General features: G+C 37.1%; 1 protein-coding gene across 4 annotated transcripts in view; it reads left to right on the top strand.

The window, feature by feature from the left end:
* FGD5 (FYVE, RhoGEF and PH domain containing 5) overlaps nt 1-19,767 on the top strand; it is a 169,129-nt gene that overhangs the window by 133,320 nt on the left and 16,042 nt on the right. For all 4 annotated transcript variants that reach the window (XM_081937785.1, XM_081937786.1, XM_081937783.1 and 1 more), the window contains exons 13-14: nt 15,379-15,462; nt 18,760-18,839. In XM_081937785.1, the coding sequence (XP_081793911.1) occupies nt 15,379-15,462; nt 18,760-18,839 (164 nt within the window). The remainder of the gene's footprint in view (nt 1-15,378; nt 15,463-18,759; nt 18,840-19,767) is intronic.

Genomic DNA, 19,767 nt, shown 5'->3' on the forward strand with positions numbered 1-19,767 from the left:
TACTCTCTATTAATATGTAGTCAGATATATATGAATGAATCTTTGCAAATAAGTTGGCAATCAGCAATGTATTTCCTAAGGAATAAAGGACACTGGACACAGTGGGACTTTCTTATAAATAAACAGAATTCCAATTTAACGTTGCAGCAATATAAATGCTAGTTTGGACATCATTCCCCCAAACTGTTATAAATATTTGTCTATTTACTTAATAAGTTTATAGGCTGTTTATCTCATAAACAGGGGTGGGGTGGTGGCTCAGTAGCTAAGAGGCTGGGCTTGTAGGCTGGAAAGCAGGCAGCCCAGGTTTCTACTCCTGAGCGCCATGCAATGGGGAGAGCTCTTGTTCCTTGCCCTGCCAACCTAGCAGTTCAAAAGCATGCAAATGTGAGTAAATAAATAGGTACCATTTCTGCGAGAAAGTAAGGGCACTCCATGACATCATGCTGGTCACATGACTGTGGAAATGTCTTCACACAGCGCTGGCTCAATGGCCTTGAAACAGAGATGAGCACTGGCCCCTACAGTTGACAACAACTAGCAGGATAAAATCTGCAGGGACTCCTCTACATTTTACATTGTACCAATCACATATATATGACTGAGTGAAGAACAATTAAAAGAGTGTAAGAACAATGCACATATTGAGATTTCTTTTACTAAAACAGCAAAAGTAAGAATAACAACCAACAGCACTCATAAACACTCAAATTAACCATGAAACATGTTCTCCCATGCTACCAGGGCCTCGGACTCAATAACAAAGCATGTTTTACAAGAATGTTTTTCATTCTTGTAAAAGGCCAGCAGAGTCAAGGAAAGTCTAATTTCTGGGGGGCAGGTAGGGATATATTCCAAAGAGGTGATATTTTTGCCTATATGACCAAAGCAGACTTAAACTATACTTTAATTTTGCAGCCTAAAATTGTATTTAACTTGCTGACTCATATCTCTTTGCTGACTCATATTCAACTAGTAACTGATCAGTTACAATTCCATATGTGTTATTATAAGTCATGTATTCCCTATCCTACCATATTTTCCAGAGTATAAGACGCACCGCAGTATAAGTTGCACCAAGATTTTAAAGAGGTACATTTTTTAAAAAAAGTTTTTGCACTCTGCAGATCTCCCAAACCCTCTGCCTGTGTCATTTTAGGTGAAAAATGGGGCATGCAGAGAGTTTGAGAGGCCTGCAAAGTCCTCCTGGGGGCTGGGGAGCCAAAAATGAGCATTTTTCATGAAAACGAGCCAATGTTTTGCCAAAAAAATGCTGTATTCAGTGTGTAAGATACACCCAGATTTTCAGTCTCTTTTTTTGGGGGAAAAGGTGCAACTTATACTCCGAAAAATATGGTATATCCAATATTTTGATTTCCTTCTCCAAAGTGGGGAAAATTGTATTTGTATTTACAGGTGGTCTTAGCTTAACCATGGTAATTGGGATCAAAATTTCCATCATTAAGTAATGCAGTTGTAAAGCATGAGGTCACGTGATTGCGTTGCTTAGCAATAGTAGTTCCAGCAGTTCCCAGTTACTGTCATTAAGCAAGGATCAAATGGGTCTGTGACTTCATGTGACCGTGACTTCCGTTTTCCTGTTGGCTTCCCCATTTGCTCATAGGAAGCTGGCCAGGGAAGGATGGAAATCATGATCGCATCACCATGGCACACTGCAACAGTTGGAACTTCAATGAGTGTTCTTAAGTTTAACAGTTATTGAACATGTGGTCATTAACTGAGGTCTACCTGTATTACATTTACTTTCTTATTTGAAACCCAGTTTTAGTCTATCAAGATAGTTTTGAATGCCATTTTTGAATTCTAGTTCATAAGTAGATTGTTAGCTACCTACTTAATTTTGTGTTGTCCGAAAATTTGATTCCTTAAAAGATTTAAAGGATTAAGACCAAGTCCTGGGGCTTCCCACCTGATACTTCCCTCAATTTGATGAGAATCAATAGATCAGTATATTTTTGAGCATGGTTTTCAAACTAGCTGCTTATCTACTCAACAGATGTATCATTCAGAACATACTTAATTGTCAATTAAAATGTCAAGTTATATTATGTCTACATCATTCTCATAGTCTACTAAGTAAGTTATCCAATGGAAAATTGAGATAAGATTAGTTCTTAACCAATACATGCTGAATTGTAAAAATCATGACATTGTTTTCAATGCATTTATGGTTCAAATACTTTAATATCTGCTCTAGAATCTTACAAGGAATTCAATTAAATTTGAATTCAACTACATTCTCAGTCCAAATTTACTTTTTCCTTTGTACTTAATTCCAGAGCATGTCAAATTATATTAATGATAGGAGGTCTCAAAGCACTCCTTTTTTCAATTACTAAATGGCTTCAGATACCAACTGCGGTGGCAAATTTACCAATAACTGGGTTTTTTCCCCTTCTTGATTGCTCTCTTTCCCTTACTGAAGCATTGAAATAGCACCTAGCGATATAACATCGTTTCATTTTCAATTATGTTTTCCTAGTTTTTTGTCATTCAAATTGCAAAGACAAAGTCAATCCTATAAGCTGTGCATGTTAAAATAAAAGGAAAAGCATTTCTGAATGAAACGTGAATTTAGATTGTGCCGCAAGTTGCGTGACTCAAAATTAGATTGTCTGTTCACTGCAGGGGGGAAATAATTATCTCTTGGCAGTTGGAGATATTGCAAAAACGAGTTCTTGCGGGATTTAATGGCACATGAATAAATATATTCCAGTGACATTTCCTGTTTTTCATCTCTTCTGCCAAAAATGAATCATACAATCAGGCATCTCTATTGCCATGAAGTAAAATTTGGAGTAACAATGAAGGCTAATGATTTGGATCATCAAAAATAAAACAACCTGTGTAGTTTTTCAAAACTCCTGAAAAACTGTTGGAATATCATTCCACATAGTTGGTTGATCCAGAAGACAATTGTAAAAGTGGCATGGTAGGACTATGTAATGTGGTTATTAGTTCCTACTCTATCTAATAATTAAAATAATGTCCATAAAATATAAATGCCCATGTTGCACAGCTGCAGAATAAATAGCAGTTTGTTTGGTATGGTACTAAAACAGAATGCATAAATGGGCTTCCCTAGAAAGAACAGCTGTTGTTGAGTTTGTAGGAATCATGATAAAAATCCATGCATATGTTGGAAAGTTAGACCTTCCTATAGCATATATCACAGAATGTATTCTGGAAAGTTTTTTTTTTTAATAGGGATGTTTGTGTAGAAGTGGTATGGGTTGGGATAATCACATATTTCTAAAAATAGTGCAAAAATAAACAAAAATAGTTTAAAAAGTGAAATCTTTAGCAATAGATTTCACTTGAGGACTACCTGTATTCAATATGATAACAGTTAGAAAGAGTCTAATTTATTTTTTTAATGACATACGTAGATCATGGGAATTTGTCCTGAGTAGCATTCAAATAATTGAAAAGGAGTATATTCCTTTTCTGATCTTATGTATGATTACTCTGAAGTAAGCCCTATTGAACTTTGCAGACTTCAGTGCAAAACTCTAAAAACAAATATAATGGTCTATTTATATATTATCTATTCAGCAACTGAAGATTTTCTGCACATTGCTTTTTAAGGAATTATTTGTTGAGAAATTAGAGGAAACACTTGGAAAAATGTGACAATCCTAGACCAGGCCAAGTCCAAAAATGCCAGGGAATTTCTAGAATCCTGGCACTCTGACAAATCAGCCATCAATAGTCACATAGACATTAACAACATCTATAGACTATGCAAAAGAGATAATCAACCAGCCCAAAAGAGAAAAAGACTCCAGCACCTCTCCACCAGTAATCAGCACTCAGCTCAGCATAGGTTAACTCCAAGGTTAACTTCAGACCAACTTCAAGTGAACAATATCCCAGTGAGGAAACTGCCAAAGAGCCATCAGTAAACAGCCCAACCAAAGAATTTCTAAGACCACCCACACAGACAGGCAAGACACCAAAATACAAAACTGACAGCAAACAGCACTCCTTACTAGCATTGATGATGTTACCTAGTTAATGTAATGAAACGTGCAAGAAAACAAGCAAGTTCAGAGAGCACCAAGGATCCTTCAAACAAAATCTGCATTCAAATACTATGTTAATGTTGACCAGATTTAAAAAAAACAAACAGGTACCTTTGGACAAACTCCCCCCCCCCCCCATAACTCCTACATTTTCTGTTTAGATAGGATTTCGGGTTGGTGTTGAAAAGAAAGATGTTGTGGAGAGAGACTGGCTGAGCCAGGAGGAGGTATCAAGCATGGATTAAGGTAGAATATTTACAGAGACACAAGAGAGCAAGGAGCAATACCCCTTGAATGCAGCTGAAACTTATCTAGCCTGACCCAGGTGTAGACAGACAGCCTGGGAAGATTTCTGTGAAAGTAGATAATTGAACTCTTCATGTGTAGATCTTGTGGTTCAGGCACAACAGGTGTGTTCCTGATATATATATATATATATATATATATATATATATATATATATATATATATATATATATATATATATATATATATATATATATATATATATATATATATATATATATATATATATATATATGTTCCTGATATATATATATATATGTTCCTGATATATATATATATATATATATATATATATATATATATATATATATATATATATATATATATATATATATATATATATATATATATATATATATATATATATATATATGGCACTGCTGATCAGCAGTTACAGCATGGCTCTAGATAAATACACAGTCTAACCAGGTGTGAAGCAATTTGATTTGGTTTTAAGCATTGTACAAAATAAGCTATTTATTTTAGGGAAACTTCGGTACTGACTTTCAGCATCGTCAATTAAAAAAAGACCCAAGGACTAAGCTGAGCTTTTCCAGCTGCAAAAATTCAACAAAAATAAAGCAACACCAACAGAATAAAACCAGGTTGCTAGCAAAGACATCTCAGTCAATTTGTTAGTAATGTACAGAAATGTGTGTAATGCTCTTGAAATAACATGGAAATAGTGCACAAAGATGAACACAATCTCTTCCATACAAATGTTTTACATATATATATATACTCAAAGCCGACTGAACATTTAGCAACACCATTCCTCTCCTGCCATTAATTTGAATTTCCTGGTCATGAATAATGGTAGGACTTGAGACATCAGGTACATTTCTCTGAATGTGAAGACAAAACAGATGGGAAATCACTCTAACAGGCAATTAACAAACACAACCATCATTAATGTTTAATAAAACCAAAGGATAATAATCATGGCTGCCATAGCAACAGTGCAATAGGGTGGCTCCCATTGTCATCGCTAACGCAAAATATCGTGTTTTGTAGAACTTTTTAATATATATTTTTTTCTTTGCAAACAACAAGCAGAATGTATAGCCAGGGCATACATGCAGTGCATGCTGGGGAAGGTGTGACAATCCTTCATGCAAACTAATTTTATGGGATGGCAGGGTGCCCTTCATTAGCTATCTCTTCTGTGACCTGAATTGACCTCATACTAGGTGGCTGCATTAATAAGCAAAGAAAAGGGCATAGCCTTCCCAGTAATTAAGTAAACACTGCATATTCAAAAAGGGTTACAACCTAATTTTTATCTCTGTTTTCTACAGTGAAATCATTACATTTTAAAGGCTAAATTAATAACTGCATAAATCAAAGACATTTTTGTGGCTTTGTAACAAAATTAACTTCTCTTGATATTCTTCCTGTGACATTTCCTCCTAGAAAGCCACATTTAATCTTTTTTTTTTATAATAATCAAGGGAAATTCATTTTCATGATCTATTCTTTAATAGCTAAGAGACAGTTTTTTTCCTCCCTTGACCTTGCCAATTCCCAATTTACGAGAAACTATCCTAGATTTATCTTTGTAGAGGTGTTCGGTACTTGCGATACTGGGTCAATATAAAATCACAAGGCAGGGTCAGACACTGCAATTATTAAATTAATATTGGTAGAAGGGGTAATTTACAAAGCAATACACAAATGTGACACAAACTTCCTTGAGAAGCCTTTGGTTATTTTTTTAATATAGAAAATCTGTATTTGCTGATCTAGAAAAAAATAATCTTCTGGGACAGTAATAAGTGAAGAATAGTAAGTAGGAGATAAGGGAGATGAATAATGTAAATTCAAACTAAAATCCAGACTATATTTAGTAGTAATACTTTTATTTATTTTCTTATTAAAAGTTTTTTTTATTTTAAATTTTCAAAACAAACACAACACAAAGAATCCTCCTTCTTTACATACTGTAGAAAGTGTATCAGTTGGTTACAAAAAGCTTTCGTGCGTCTCTTCCACTGTCGTCACAAAATTCGTATTAACTCAAGTATTTTAAATCAGATATTTTTATACATATTACCATCATCATACCTCCATTTTCATTTGACTATAATTGTTTAAACGTCCTTCATCATAAAATGAACCAAGATTTAAAACCTGACCACATACTGGTATTTCATTTGTTATTTCTAATATCCTCCAATAACACCATATCCTTATGGCCTATTCTGACTAAACATCAATAATATTTAGTAACAAAAATTTCTAATCCTCCTTTCAAAATCACTGTTTACAATTTACATCCAATTTGCTTATGTTGTACCCATACACATTGTTATCATTATCCCTCCTTCATTTAACTCTATCCATTATCATAGCATTTCCCCCCCCCATAATCAAAACTTAGCTAAATTCAACTTAGTTCTTTTTATTAACTTTTATATATAACCAAATAATTTCTAATCTTCCTTTCATAGGTACCATTCAATATTCATATCCAATTACTACTTGTCATACCAATACATATGTATACATCATTATCATTATCAGTTGTTTATTTAACCATATCTATTTCACTAAATTTAACTAGTTTTAGATTATATACTTTCATCTATCAACCTGTACCTTTCCAGTAGCAAAACAATCTCATGTCTTCTGCCATTTGTGATATCAGTTCTCTAATCATCTCCTTAATCAAATTTGCATGGACTCCTCTTTGCAACTCATTGCTTATTGAGTCTCTCAGGTAATTTCGATGCCCTTCTTCTGTTTCCTTGATCAGCTTATCTTTAATTGTCAGTGGTGTTATTGATGATGTTGCTAATAAAATTTCTCTCTTTAAATCCATAAATTCTTTTGTTTTTTCTTCTTCTGTATCTTGCCATCTGGGGTAGAGTTCCCTCCATTTAATTCCTCTTTCCGTATTCCACTCTTTCCATTTCCAGACACAAACCAATCAACATAGATATCAGCGGATTTGATTTCTTTGTGGTCATTTTTCTCTTCGGTTTTTAGGACTCTAACCTCCACTTTTTCCACTTGATAAACATCTCCAACTTCTTCATCATATTTTACTGTTAAATGCTCTAGATTTTCCAACTTCTTCTCCGTCCTCTCAAATGTGTTTGATAATTTCTGAATTTCAAACATTATCTTTTGCAAACTTAAACCTTCTTTCTAGTGTTGAAGTTGTGCCATAATTTCCAGCTGACAAATACTGCTGCTCTGGATTGAAGGATTTTTACAAGGTTGAACATAAATTCACAGTAAAATCTTCTTTTCACTTTCTCTGTTTAGAGATATAGTTCAAAATGACATCTGTGTAAACAATTCGTCCTTTGGTTCTTATCACTCTCTATAAACAAACTGTGAGACTTTGAATTGCCAAGCCAGACTGTTCAGTGAGTGTCGCTGCAAGGGTCGCGACATACTTGAGTCCGGATTCGCCTGTCTGGGCCTTCAGGGTTCTCCCTTGGGTGGGAGAACGAGCCCCGGTCCTCACCGGGAATTTGGAGGGTCCACACGTGGACGAAGGCCGCAAATTAAGACACCACACAAAGAGTTAGTTCGAGGTAGGCAAGCACAGTGCTTGGAGGATGTATGGCTACATTCCTCTTGACATGTTCTGTACAGACCCTTTTATTAAGCAGTTTCTTTAAGGTGGGGGAGTGGACACATACAAAGAAGTACATTCAGCAATTTTCCACAAGAAAATAATTAATAGGTATGTAGCAGTTAAGGGGTTTTCAAAAACATCCCTAATAATGCATCGTATACACAGTTAGATATTTGCAGTTAACCAACAACCTATACAAACGCTATGCTAAGCTAAGTAAAGGTTAATTAAATATTGTGGTCAGCAAACATCCTATGTAAGTTAAAGGTCACATTCTTATGGCCTACTTGCGTTTCAGCTTCAACAAGGCCTGAACCAAACTACTGTCATGCATTCACATCTCCTCTGTTTTTGTTTTAAAAGGAGGTCAATATCCCTCCAAGGCTATGCGTTCCTCTAACAGCCCACCCTCCGGCAGGCAGTGAGAAGAACCATTCACCTTATCCGGGAATTGAAGCTCACTTTCTGTATCGGAGTCTGAATCCGAAAATGTTAACAACGGTTGTTTGCAGGTGTCGTGCGAGGAGGGTAACAAGTGTTGCAGTAGGTTTAAATCTTTGCGAGTAGCATCAACTTCTTTATCTATGTCACCCAGGCGATTACGCAAAAACCTGAGCAGTTTTCCCATAACACAAGGACCAATGATACAAGCAATCAAAATCAAAATCAAAGGACCTATAAGGACTGAAAGCAAAGTTGTAAGCCATGGAGAAAAGTTAAACATTCCTTGATACCATGTGTGAGACTTGGAGCGTTCTGACTCTCTCTCTTTCAGTCGGGTATTTAATTCTGCCATAGAATCAAGCACAATGCCTGAACTATCAGTATAAAAACAGCATTCTTCTTTTAAAGCTACACATAAGCCGTCCTGTTTCAAAAATAACAAATCCAATCCTCTTCTATTCTGTAAAACAACTTCAGATAGTGAAGTAAGAGAATTCTGGAGAGCAACCATAGATTGAAAAGGTACGGCAGAACCTATGGCCTCATAAAATGGTGGTTGGAAAAAAAAGGCACATCCAACACTCCGGATCAGCATTAGGAAAGGCATGACTGTTATTAAGAGCAAAATAGGAGGAAGAAATAAGAGACAATAAGGCTTATTACTTAAAAATATACAGTTAACTACTTTAACACATGTTACATTTTTAGGAACTGCTACTATCAATATATACAAAGCAATTGCATCAGAGGGAGGATCATAAGCAATTAATCCTCAATGAAAGATAGTCTTATAATTCGAACCAATGAAGTGTTGAATTACTGCAGGCAAAATTCAAACAGGATCCAAGCATATAAAAAGCAAATGTTTCATGTACAGTTCAAGTCAGTGTGTGTAATGTTAGTTGCACCCATAGATTTTTATTGCAGTCACTGTTCAAATGAGTTTTTTGGTGAGATGACAAAACAAGTAAACATAAACAAATGATGACTAATGATGACTAAAAACTTGGCAAAAATGGCAGCACATAAGTTGTCGTGTCGTTGTTTCAGCACTGCTTTGATGGTTTTTGGTTTTTCATATCACTGGACAGCTGTTTTGGCAAGATCGTATTGGCCACTGTGCTGTCTGTAAAGTCATCTTGGTCATCTCTGGAACTGGATTTGGGAACTGGTACGACAATATTCTTGTCTAGACAAACATCACGTACTAGAATCCATAAAAATCTGTAAAAACAAGCACAGCATATCCTCGTCCCCCTTGCGGGGGAGGCAAACAAACTTTTTAAATCTATTGTGTTACCTATGCCAAATTAGCCAAATTGGGGTACACCAAATTACTAGGTACCCAAAATCCCTCCTTTTTTATATGTTTGAAAAAACAGTCCCTGAAGGACCAATTAACACGTTCCACAATGGCTTAACCTGTGGAATTATAAGGAAAAACCCAAAAATTAAAACTGGTGCAATTAGTACAAAATTACAAAAAGGCCAATGAAAAATAGGCCAGGCCATTGTCAGTTTTTTTTAAAAAAAAAAAAGTTTGCCCAAGGCAATAAAGGCTGGAAAAAAAAATGTGGCCAAAAATTAAAAATAGATAATACAATAATAATACAATAACAGAGGTGGAAGGGACCCTAGAGGTCCTTCAATCCAACCCCCTGCCTAGGCAGGAAACCTATACCATCTCAAACAAATAACCATTCAACATCCTCTCAAAGACCTCCAGTGTTGGGCCATTCACAACCCCTGGAGGCAAGCCGTTCCATTGACCAACTGCTCTTAGAGGCATTCACAGGTATCACTGGGGCGTTTCATACACACACTCATGGTAAAAATGAGCAAACACTCATTCTCCCCGCTCCTCCTGCTTCCCTCCAAAGAATGACCCAGAAGGAAGAGTGGGTGGGGGGAGAGGGAAATTCACACAGGCAATCACGTGGACCTCTGGAGCCATTCACTTATCACTCCCTGGGGCATGGGGGACACATATTCACATTCATACTGCAATCAAACCTGCATGCTTGCTCATGCCAAACAATTTGGAAATGATAACACACATGCATACACACACATACCATCCTTTATATAAAAGGGAATCAAACTACATTCATACCAACTTTTACCATCAACCTACTCACATTTGCACTACAATCATTAATTTCACATATAAAAATCCCATTTCATTCTTTCTTCATGCAAGGCAGTTATTACAATTACTTCAGGGAGCTGTACATAAGCCAATGAGCTCCATTTTCTATTATTAAAGGATCTCAACTTCCCTCCAGGTCTGGAGATGATCACACACTAGATTGTTAATGCCTGTCTCTACCCTGGGGTGTTCGTTTCTTAATTTGGATCTGCCAGCGGACGCTGGCTAAGTTTTAAAGATCCAAATTCTATCTTGATATCCCAGCACGCGCTGGCATTTTTAAATATCAAGATGTATAAAAACAATGTACAGAGATGTTTGTCCACACATTGTTTGCATTCAGCCAGGGTTCTAGGTTGGCTCATGCTGGCATATTTTTAAAGATCCAAGATGTATGGAGACTTTCATTAACACATCATTTGCATCTGGGTGGGGCCCTTGATTCATCTGATGGTGGCCAAAAAATCAGCAAATTTGTTGACAAAATCTAAATCAAAACTGCCTTCTGGAGGCCAGGTTTTTACTTTAGGACTAATAGAGTAGGTTGGTCAGAAAAATGTGCAGAGGGTTTTTACTCAGGTTGAAGGCAAACCTTTAGTAGGAACTTCCTTCATTTCATACATACATACAAGGCAACAAAGGCAGAAAAGGAGCCAGCCCGTGGATCTACGTCAGGAAAGTCAGTAGGAGTTTCAGTAGGAAAAGAAGCAGAAGTCTCCGCCAGGGGAGCGGAGGAAGCGACTGAGACTTTGGGGGCCTCATAAGGAGGTGGTGAAACCTTCGGGGTTACGTCCGAAGGAGAAAGATTAGGAACAAAAGAAACGGAAGAATCGTCTGAAGGAGAATTAGGATAGAGAGTAAGCGATAGATTTTCGAGAAAGCGGATAGACAGTGATGCTGTTAATCATTTGGAGAGAATTAATACGCTTCACGAGAGCGAAAAGTTCCTCTCGGTGATGAGCAGAAACCTTTTAGCCCGAGGAGCCCATGACTTACGTGTGCACAGTGGCGCGTCCGGCCGGGTAAGTTCACAGGAGTGAAGGAGAGCACACCGCTAGACAACGATCGTGCCCATGAAGACGCCAAGACAGGACTGGACGAGCCCCCAGATGTCGCTGCAAGGGTCGCGACATACTTGAGTCCGGATTCGCCTGTCTGGGCCTTCAGGGTTCTCCCTTGGGTGGGAGAACGAGCCCCGGTCCTCACCGGGAATTTGGAGGGTCCACACATGGACGAAGGCCGCAAATTAAGACACCACACAAAGAGTTAGTTCGAGGTAGGCAAGCACAGTGCTTGGAGGATGTATGGCTACATTCCTCTTGACATGTTCTGTACAGACCCTTTTATTAAGCAGTTTCTTTAAGGTGGGGGAGTGGACACATACAAAGAAGTACATTCAGCAATTTTCCACAAGAAAATAATTAATAGGTATGTAGCAGTTAAGGGGTTTTCAAAAACATCCCTAATAATGCATCGTATACACAGTTAGATATTTGCAGTTAACCAACAACCTATACAAACGCTATGCTAAGCTAAGTAAAGGTTAATTAAATATTGTGGTCAGCAAACATCCTATGTAAGTTAAAGGTCACATTCTTATGGCCTACTTGCGTTTCAGCTTCAACAAGGCCTGAACCAAACTACTGTCATGCATTCACAAGTGAGGAAAGTGAAAGTGCTTTGTTCCTAATACACAAGCCTCCAGCCTCCGAGCAGCAGCACTAACTTTCCCTTTGTTGTTAGAATTCTCTTTATTTCCTTCTTTTCTTTTCTTTTTTATATTCCAAGTTAAAAAAATAAAAATCAAATTCTTGAGTAAAATAGAGGAGAAAGAGAGGAAAACACACGTAGTAATGAGGAAGGAGAATTTTAGTCCATAGGTTGCAAAAATAATAATTAAAAAAGGATAGAAGAAGAAAACTTAATCCATTCATTTTAAAAGGCTTGCATAAATTCCATCCATAAAAATAGCATTTAAGAGCAAGATAACACACTGACCAAAACCATTCAAAGCTTAATTCCACTGTTTATTTCTTCTGTTCTCAGATTTAAATTAATTTTAAGTTTTTTGTAGGCAGTCTTTTTTAAAACGGTAAAAATTCCTCACTAGCCGTTAACACTTTCTCTTTCCGTTTCCTTCCATTCGGAGCCGTCCCAACTTCATCAGCCTAGGGGATGTGCTTTTATCGCCAGCTAGAAGAACTTCTCCTGGGTCGATCAGGGACTTTGCGGTGTCCCTGAGATCAGCGTTCGCCATCTCTGCGGGACGGTTTAGGTCCGATTGGACCATCCAGTGATAAAAGTTTCAGCAGCAATCTCAGAGCATTGAGATTGCATGTCCATCTCGTAGCGATGTTGGCTCCTCCTCTTCCAGGAGTAGGACTTTTAGAGGCAGTGTTCATATATACCTGTCAAGTATAAGATGAAGCTCCATGTAGCTTTATCATATATACCTGTCAAGTATAAGATGAAGCTCCATGTAGCTTTATGATAGGAAGAGTCCTCAGCTAGTCCAGCAGGTACCAATAATTGCAATAGACTGTTTTCTTTAGCAATCATCTGTTTCTTTTAACTATTCCATCTCCATCTTCTCCAAATCTGTAACAGAAAGCTCTTCCATCTTCTAGAAAATACACAGTAGATGCATTTGCTATAACTTTTGCTTTTTCAGCAGAACAAGATAACATTGCAAAGTAGAGTTATAAAATAATTAATTACAGACATTAATGGAAGGGTTCTCCATGTGCCTGAGGAATTCTGGGAGTTGAAATCTACACATCTTAAAGGCTCTGAGATTGAGAAGCACTAGTCTATATGAAATGGCTGAGGGGAATCACTGGGGATTTTGGAGCAAGAAGCTACCAATATTTAGTTGACATTCTGCTCTATTTCTCCATAATACCCAAATCAAAACAGGCTGTGTTGTGTCATAACTGCATAACATGTCTGGGTGCAGTGATGGGTGGACATGAGCTACTAAACATGTACTGATTTTGTGGGAGGGAGTTTTCCAAGGCTTGGAAATTGGGGGATTGATCTGCAAGGGTTGCACTCCCTCGAAAAGACTAGCAATAGCACTTAGACTTATATGCCACTTCACAGTGCTTTACAGCCCTCTCTAAGCGGTTTACAGAGGCAACATATTGCCCCCAACAATCTGGAGCCTCATTTTACTGACCTCGAAAAGATGGAAGGCTGAGTCAATCTTGAGCCAGTGAGATTTGAACTGCCAAACCTCTGGCAACCGGCAGTCAGCAGAAGTAGTTTGCAGTACTGCATTCTAACTTCTGCGCCACCATGGCTCAGAAAAGGGAATGTAGGCTTGAGAGTGTTGATAGAATCATCATTGCAATTGGGGGCTAGGGATGCCTATAATTAATTTTGTTCAATATGCACCCAATGCCTATTCATGGATAAGGATAGCCAAGCTATAACTGTTCATGCATTGGTAACCTCACATTTAGATCATTTACTTGGAGCTACGTTTGCATTTGGTCCAAATGTTGTATTTGGTGCCTATTACAGCAGCCAAATTGTTGGCCTGGCCACACTCACCTTAACACATTTCTTGAAACAATTTCATATTGACCAAGTCAGGTTCAGGGACATGGATATTTCCCAGATTGCTGCTGACCTTATAATTGATTGATTGATTGATTGATTGATTCGATTTCCATAGCTGTCCACCTCAATCAATCACTTTGGGTGGTTTACAATTCAAAAGGATTTTGCTAGTCATTGAGATTCTCTGCTCATCTAGTGAGGATGGTTGATTCTTATGAGTTAACTCTATCCATGGTACTTACCCACACTTTGGAATGCTGGAAGAATAATTCATAATTCTTCCTCTCGTCTTCTATAAATCAATGGTGCTTTATATTGTTTTAATGATCTATTTTGTATATATTTTATTGTTACTTTTATTGTACACTTCTTTGAGATGCTTTGGCAAAAGGAGAACTATATAAGTATGTTGAGTAAATAAGAAACAAACAGTGAATTTTATGGTAATTTGTAATAAATCCAAAACAAAGAATAATGTCACATCTTAATATTGCTATGCTTCTAAGACATGACTGGAATAATAATGGCTTCTCTATTTAGAAAGAGCATAACTGGTGCGTATAGTTGGACAAAAGCCCTCCTAGCCTCAACTGCCTCCTGCTCTTTAATCAGTGAGTCCAGAAGAACCTCCAGATTAATGCACTGCACTCATCTGGGACAGTGCATTAATTCAAGACTAAGGATGGTAAAACCCTTAAACTTTAAATTCTAGGCTTCTTCATCCAGCCATTTACAGTTAGTGGATACATGGTCAGTTTCTGAATGGCATGGAGCTGGTAGAGGTGATGATTGCACTATGTTTACATCTAGTTTTCTCCTTGTCAGGTCAGCTGTTACAATTGTGATTAACCAGATATCTCTATCATCTATCTATCTATCTATCTATCTATCTATCTATCTATCTATCTATCTATCTATCTATCTATCTATCTATCATCTATCTATCTATCTATCTATCATCTATCTATCTATCATCTATCTATCTATTTATCTATCTATCTATCCTCTAACCATTCATCTATCATCTATCTATCATCCATCCATCTATCCATCCATCCATCCATCCATCTACGATCTATCCCAAATCAAATTTTCAATACAACTCTTTGCCTCCGTCCATTTTATTAAATAGACATGTATTGATTTGAGTTTTGCCATTACTGCCATGTTGCCATCTCTGAAGAGACAGTCTGAGACTAGAGTTTCACTAAGGCCAGCATCAGCATGGACTTGTTTCAAGATTACATATAATTTATTTTATTTTATTTTTCTTCATACAGATGAATGATGTCCTGCTGTATACATATCCCCAGAAGGATGGCAAATATCGCCTTAAAAACACATTGGCTGTGTCGGACATGAAGGTAATGTACCAATAAAGGAGGGTTTGAAATGAGGGGTCCTTGGTACTCTCTGAGCTTGCTTGTTTTCTTGCAGATGTTTCACTACCCAAACTAAGTGACTTCATCATTGTACTGATGAAGTTACCTAGTTTGTATAATGAAATGTCTTCAAGAAAACAAGCAAGCTCAGAAAGCACCAAGGACCTCCCTTTTTAAAATGTACTATTATGTTTTGTTTATCTAAAACGTCTCTGTTTTGAATAAAACCAAAATAAAATGGAACACATATACTGTCCAACCAGGATTCCTCTCTCCATAACTACTAGGATTTGGTAATGCTATAGGAGAAAATAACTTCACAGTCAATCACTTGTAGTGAAGAGTTCTGTTGAATTTGCAAAACACAAAAAATAAAATTTAGATTGGAATTTTCTGGAACATTGTGATGATTGATCTTGTACTTTACTATTGATCTCCACATGATTCACCATCTTTTTCACATTTTTTAAAAATTTGATCCGAAGGAATTAGCAGGCATGGCTGCACAGAAATAGAAAATATGACCAAGCAATGCATACCATTTCAATCTAATTCATTTTTAAGGGTGGGGAGTATACTTTTTCACAGTCATACTTAACGTGTCTGACTCTTCAATTATCCATGATTTCCTGCTTTAAGAAAAAAATAAAGCTTATCCAGAAAACAATAAACCAGTGACCAGCCTCACTTTCTTATTCTGGAAAACATTGAAAATTATTAATTTTATTGTTTTGTGATCATTCTGGTAATGCTTCTGGATTAATAGAACCCAATATAAATTGGGGCAACTCATATAATCTGGGGGGAAAGGAGAAGAGGATGACAGAGTTTGAAATGATTAGATAGTGTCATCGACTCAAGGAACATGAATTTAGACAAACTCTGTGAGTCAGCAGAAGACAGGTGAGCCTGGAGTGCTGTGGCTTCATGTGGTTGTGAAGAGTTGGACATAACTTAGTGACTGAACAACAACATATAGTCTGGATTAATTGCAGAAGCACATAGTCTTCTGCACCTTTTTTATCATCAAACTGTAATCTTGAATGTGACCAAAAAGGATAATAACGATCATGTTTAAATAATTTGATATAAATTCCATTTAAATGTACCGATCATTCAATTTAAATGTGAGTTTCCTATGTATTTTTGAGTGTGACTAGCACAGCCCTCATATGCAAATTATTATTGTTGCTGTTACTACTACTACTACCCTGTTTCCCCCGAAATAAGATCTCCCCGGATAATAAGCCCAATCGGGCTTTTGAGCGCATGCACTAAAATAAGCCCTCCTCCGAAAATAAGCTCTCCTCGAAAATATTGCAACACAGCAGCAGCCATGAGGTGACCATGCTTACCTCCTCCTGCAGCTCAAAAATAATAAGACCTTCCTGAAAATAAGGCCAAGCGCTTATTTCGGGGATCAAAAGAAAATAAGACCTGTCTTATTTTTGGAGAAACATGGTACTACTACTACTACTACTTCTACTATAGTATTATTAAAATTGATATGTTGCCTGACTGTCAGTGGCTCAGTGTGGATTGTACGTTACAGGGTTTTCCACTTCTGATTTAGTGACTTATTTTGGTTTAAGTAAAGCACTAACTGAAGAGTTGGCTAGGTGTTGATAACAGATGCAGTCACACCTCTTTGGAAAAGGGACTCAATGCTCATCAAATTGAAGTGTAATTTCAATTGAGGCTGCATAAGAATCCAGCCTGATAATTTTCAACAGTGTTTGTGTTGTGAATTTTGAATCCTGAAAATGGTTACTAATACTTCAGAAAATAGGGATGGGATTTAGAAATACTTTTATAGTATATAAAATTAAGTCGAGGTGAAGCAACAAGATTGAACAGAATACAAACAAAAAAATATAGGCAAAAAATATCAGATCCACCAGCAAAGCATGAAGGATTACTAACTTGGCAAATATCCCATGAAATGGATCTCTAGATTGCAATTAGTCACACAAACTAAACATTATTCAATAATGAGATATGATTGTGAAAGGATAGCTTTACTTTTATTAAACACTTGAAGTTCACAAAAAAGGAATAATCAGTGGTAGTATACAAGTAGAAAGATTAAAAGAAAAATATAATATGAAAAATAAATTGTGTCAGAAAATGTTGAAGAAATTTATTACATTTAATAAGAATAAAAGACTTAATAGGAACACAGTCACAATCTTCAAAAAGCGAAATAATTGCCACAGTAATAAAATGTTTTAATTCTGATTGGTGTACTACATCTGATGGATTAAACTTTCAGGAAGGTGAGTTTCATTGAACATTAGAATAAACTTCTTAGTAGTAAGAGCACTTCAGCTATGGAATCATTTATCTAAACAAATGATTGGGTTTTTTTTTTAGTTGAGAGAACTCTTCAAATAGATGCTTCAAACATCTACCATATATATTCTGGTATACTTGGGCTGCCTGCATTGAACTGGGTTTTGGACTAGATCAGTGATGACTAACCTTTTTGTCGTCGTGTGCCGAAAGCACACCCATAAGGCAATGCGCACATGAAACCCTGTCCCCATGCCCTGCCCCCTGCACATGCATGCACGACGCCCCATGCTTCCCCCACACATGTCCACATGACCCCCCTGCCCCCTCCATGCGTGCGTGTGCATCTCCCCATTTGCCCCACTCCCACACATGCGCAGCAGAGACCTGAAAATCAGCTGACCAGTGGGAGGGGCGTGCACATGGACGGTGGAGGCGAACTAGTGCAACGGCTCACGTGCCTGCAGAGAGGGCTCTGCGTGCCACCTGTGGCACACACGCCATACATTCACCATTACGTGACTAGATGCACAAGATCCCCCCCCCCATTACTAGTCTCTAAGTTTATGAAAAAAAGTGAGATCAAGTTTCATAAAATTTTATTCCAATAAATCAGGCAGGTGGTTAAAGCATAAATAGTCATTTGAGCAGGACAAGCTTACAAATTTTCTTTGGAGAATGTGCCTTCGTAGTCTTTTATTTTGAGATGAGGTGAGTCAACTTTTTGTTCCACATCTTTTGTGGTCTTGTATTAAAACCTCTACCAGGTTGTTATCTTTGTGCTGGTAGGGCATGAAAGAAACGTTCACTTTCTTTAAGATATCCATCACTTTTATATCATGAAGAGAAGCTCAACTCTATGTGGATGTTCTAAGAAGCATTTGCAAAGAACAGCATGTTGCTTTTGGTACATGAAAAAGAAAGATGCATATTTGGCAGATAAATTAAGGTGCCTCTTTCCTTCAGACAAATGCCATTTCTTTTTAGGTCAGCCGTCCAGCAACAAAAAAGGCTCAGAATGTTCTGAAGATTGAATATGCTGATAATTGCCTAACTCTATCTGCAAGGTAGGCTATGTTGTACCAGTAATCAGTCATTTCTTTTTTATTGAATTTGTGGGTCAACATATATGTTCCCCAAGATCTCATTAATGTCTTGCTATATTTAAACTCCAATAATGTCCATGGTGTTCTATTGGATAACACTTAATGTTTGACCATAAAATAAGCATCCATTTTAACTGAAGAGTCAAAAGATACCGCAATTTCTATGTTCCTTGGGTGCCAAGAGCACTTCAGAAGTCCTTAGACATAAAAGGAAGAGTAGAAAATCTATTTCTAATAGACATATGGCCTGCTTCTTCATCCTTTGTAACTTTTTTTTTTCCTGTCATGCTTTGCCCGCTTCTCTGCTTATAAGTTCACTTGTCAAATTGTGTCCCTGAGGTGATTGGAGGGCTAATGAAACGAAATAATTAGCCAATTCTACTCAGTGGGTTTAAATGCATTTTTATAGCACTTAAATGACAGAAGGAAGATTAAAAACTTTGCTGACAACTTGATGGGTCCCTGTTTAAAAAGAAACCATCTTAATGAATTAACCATTATCAAAATCAGAAAGAGCATTGTGGTGGCGGGCAAAGAAAATCTTGCTGTGTTACTCTGCCTCTTCCACCTGAAGGAAGGTTTCATGCCTATGCTTTTATTTTCTAACCACTCGCTTTATTTTACTTAAATTATCTGGACAGTAATATCCAGTTGAATCTATGCAGGTAGTCCTCAACTTACGACCACAATTAAACCCAAAATTTCTGTTGCTAAGTGAGACACTTGTTAAGTGAGTTTTGCCCCATTTGAAAAATGGTCATAAATCACTTTTCACACTCTCTGGGAAGCAATGCCCAAAGTCATTGGATATCCGTTCCTTAAGGGAGGAAACTTGGATTGAGATATGACACGAGGGCCTTCTGCATGCTTTAAAGAATGTTCATATATA

Source organism: Natrix helvetica (assembly GCF_964273705.1).
Source record: "Natrix helvetica genome assembly, chromosome: 1".
Classification (NCBI taxonomy): Eukaryota; Metazoa; Chordata; class Lepidosauria; order Squamata; family Natricidae; genus Natrix; species Natrix helvetica.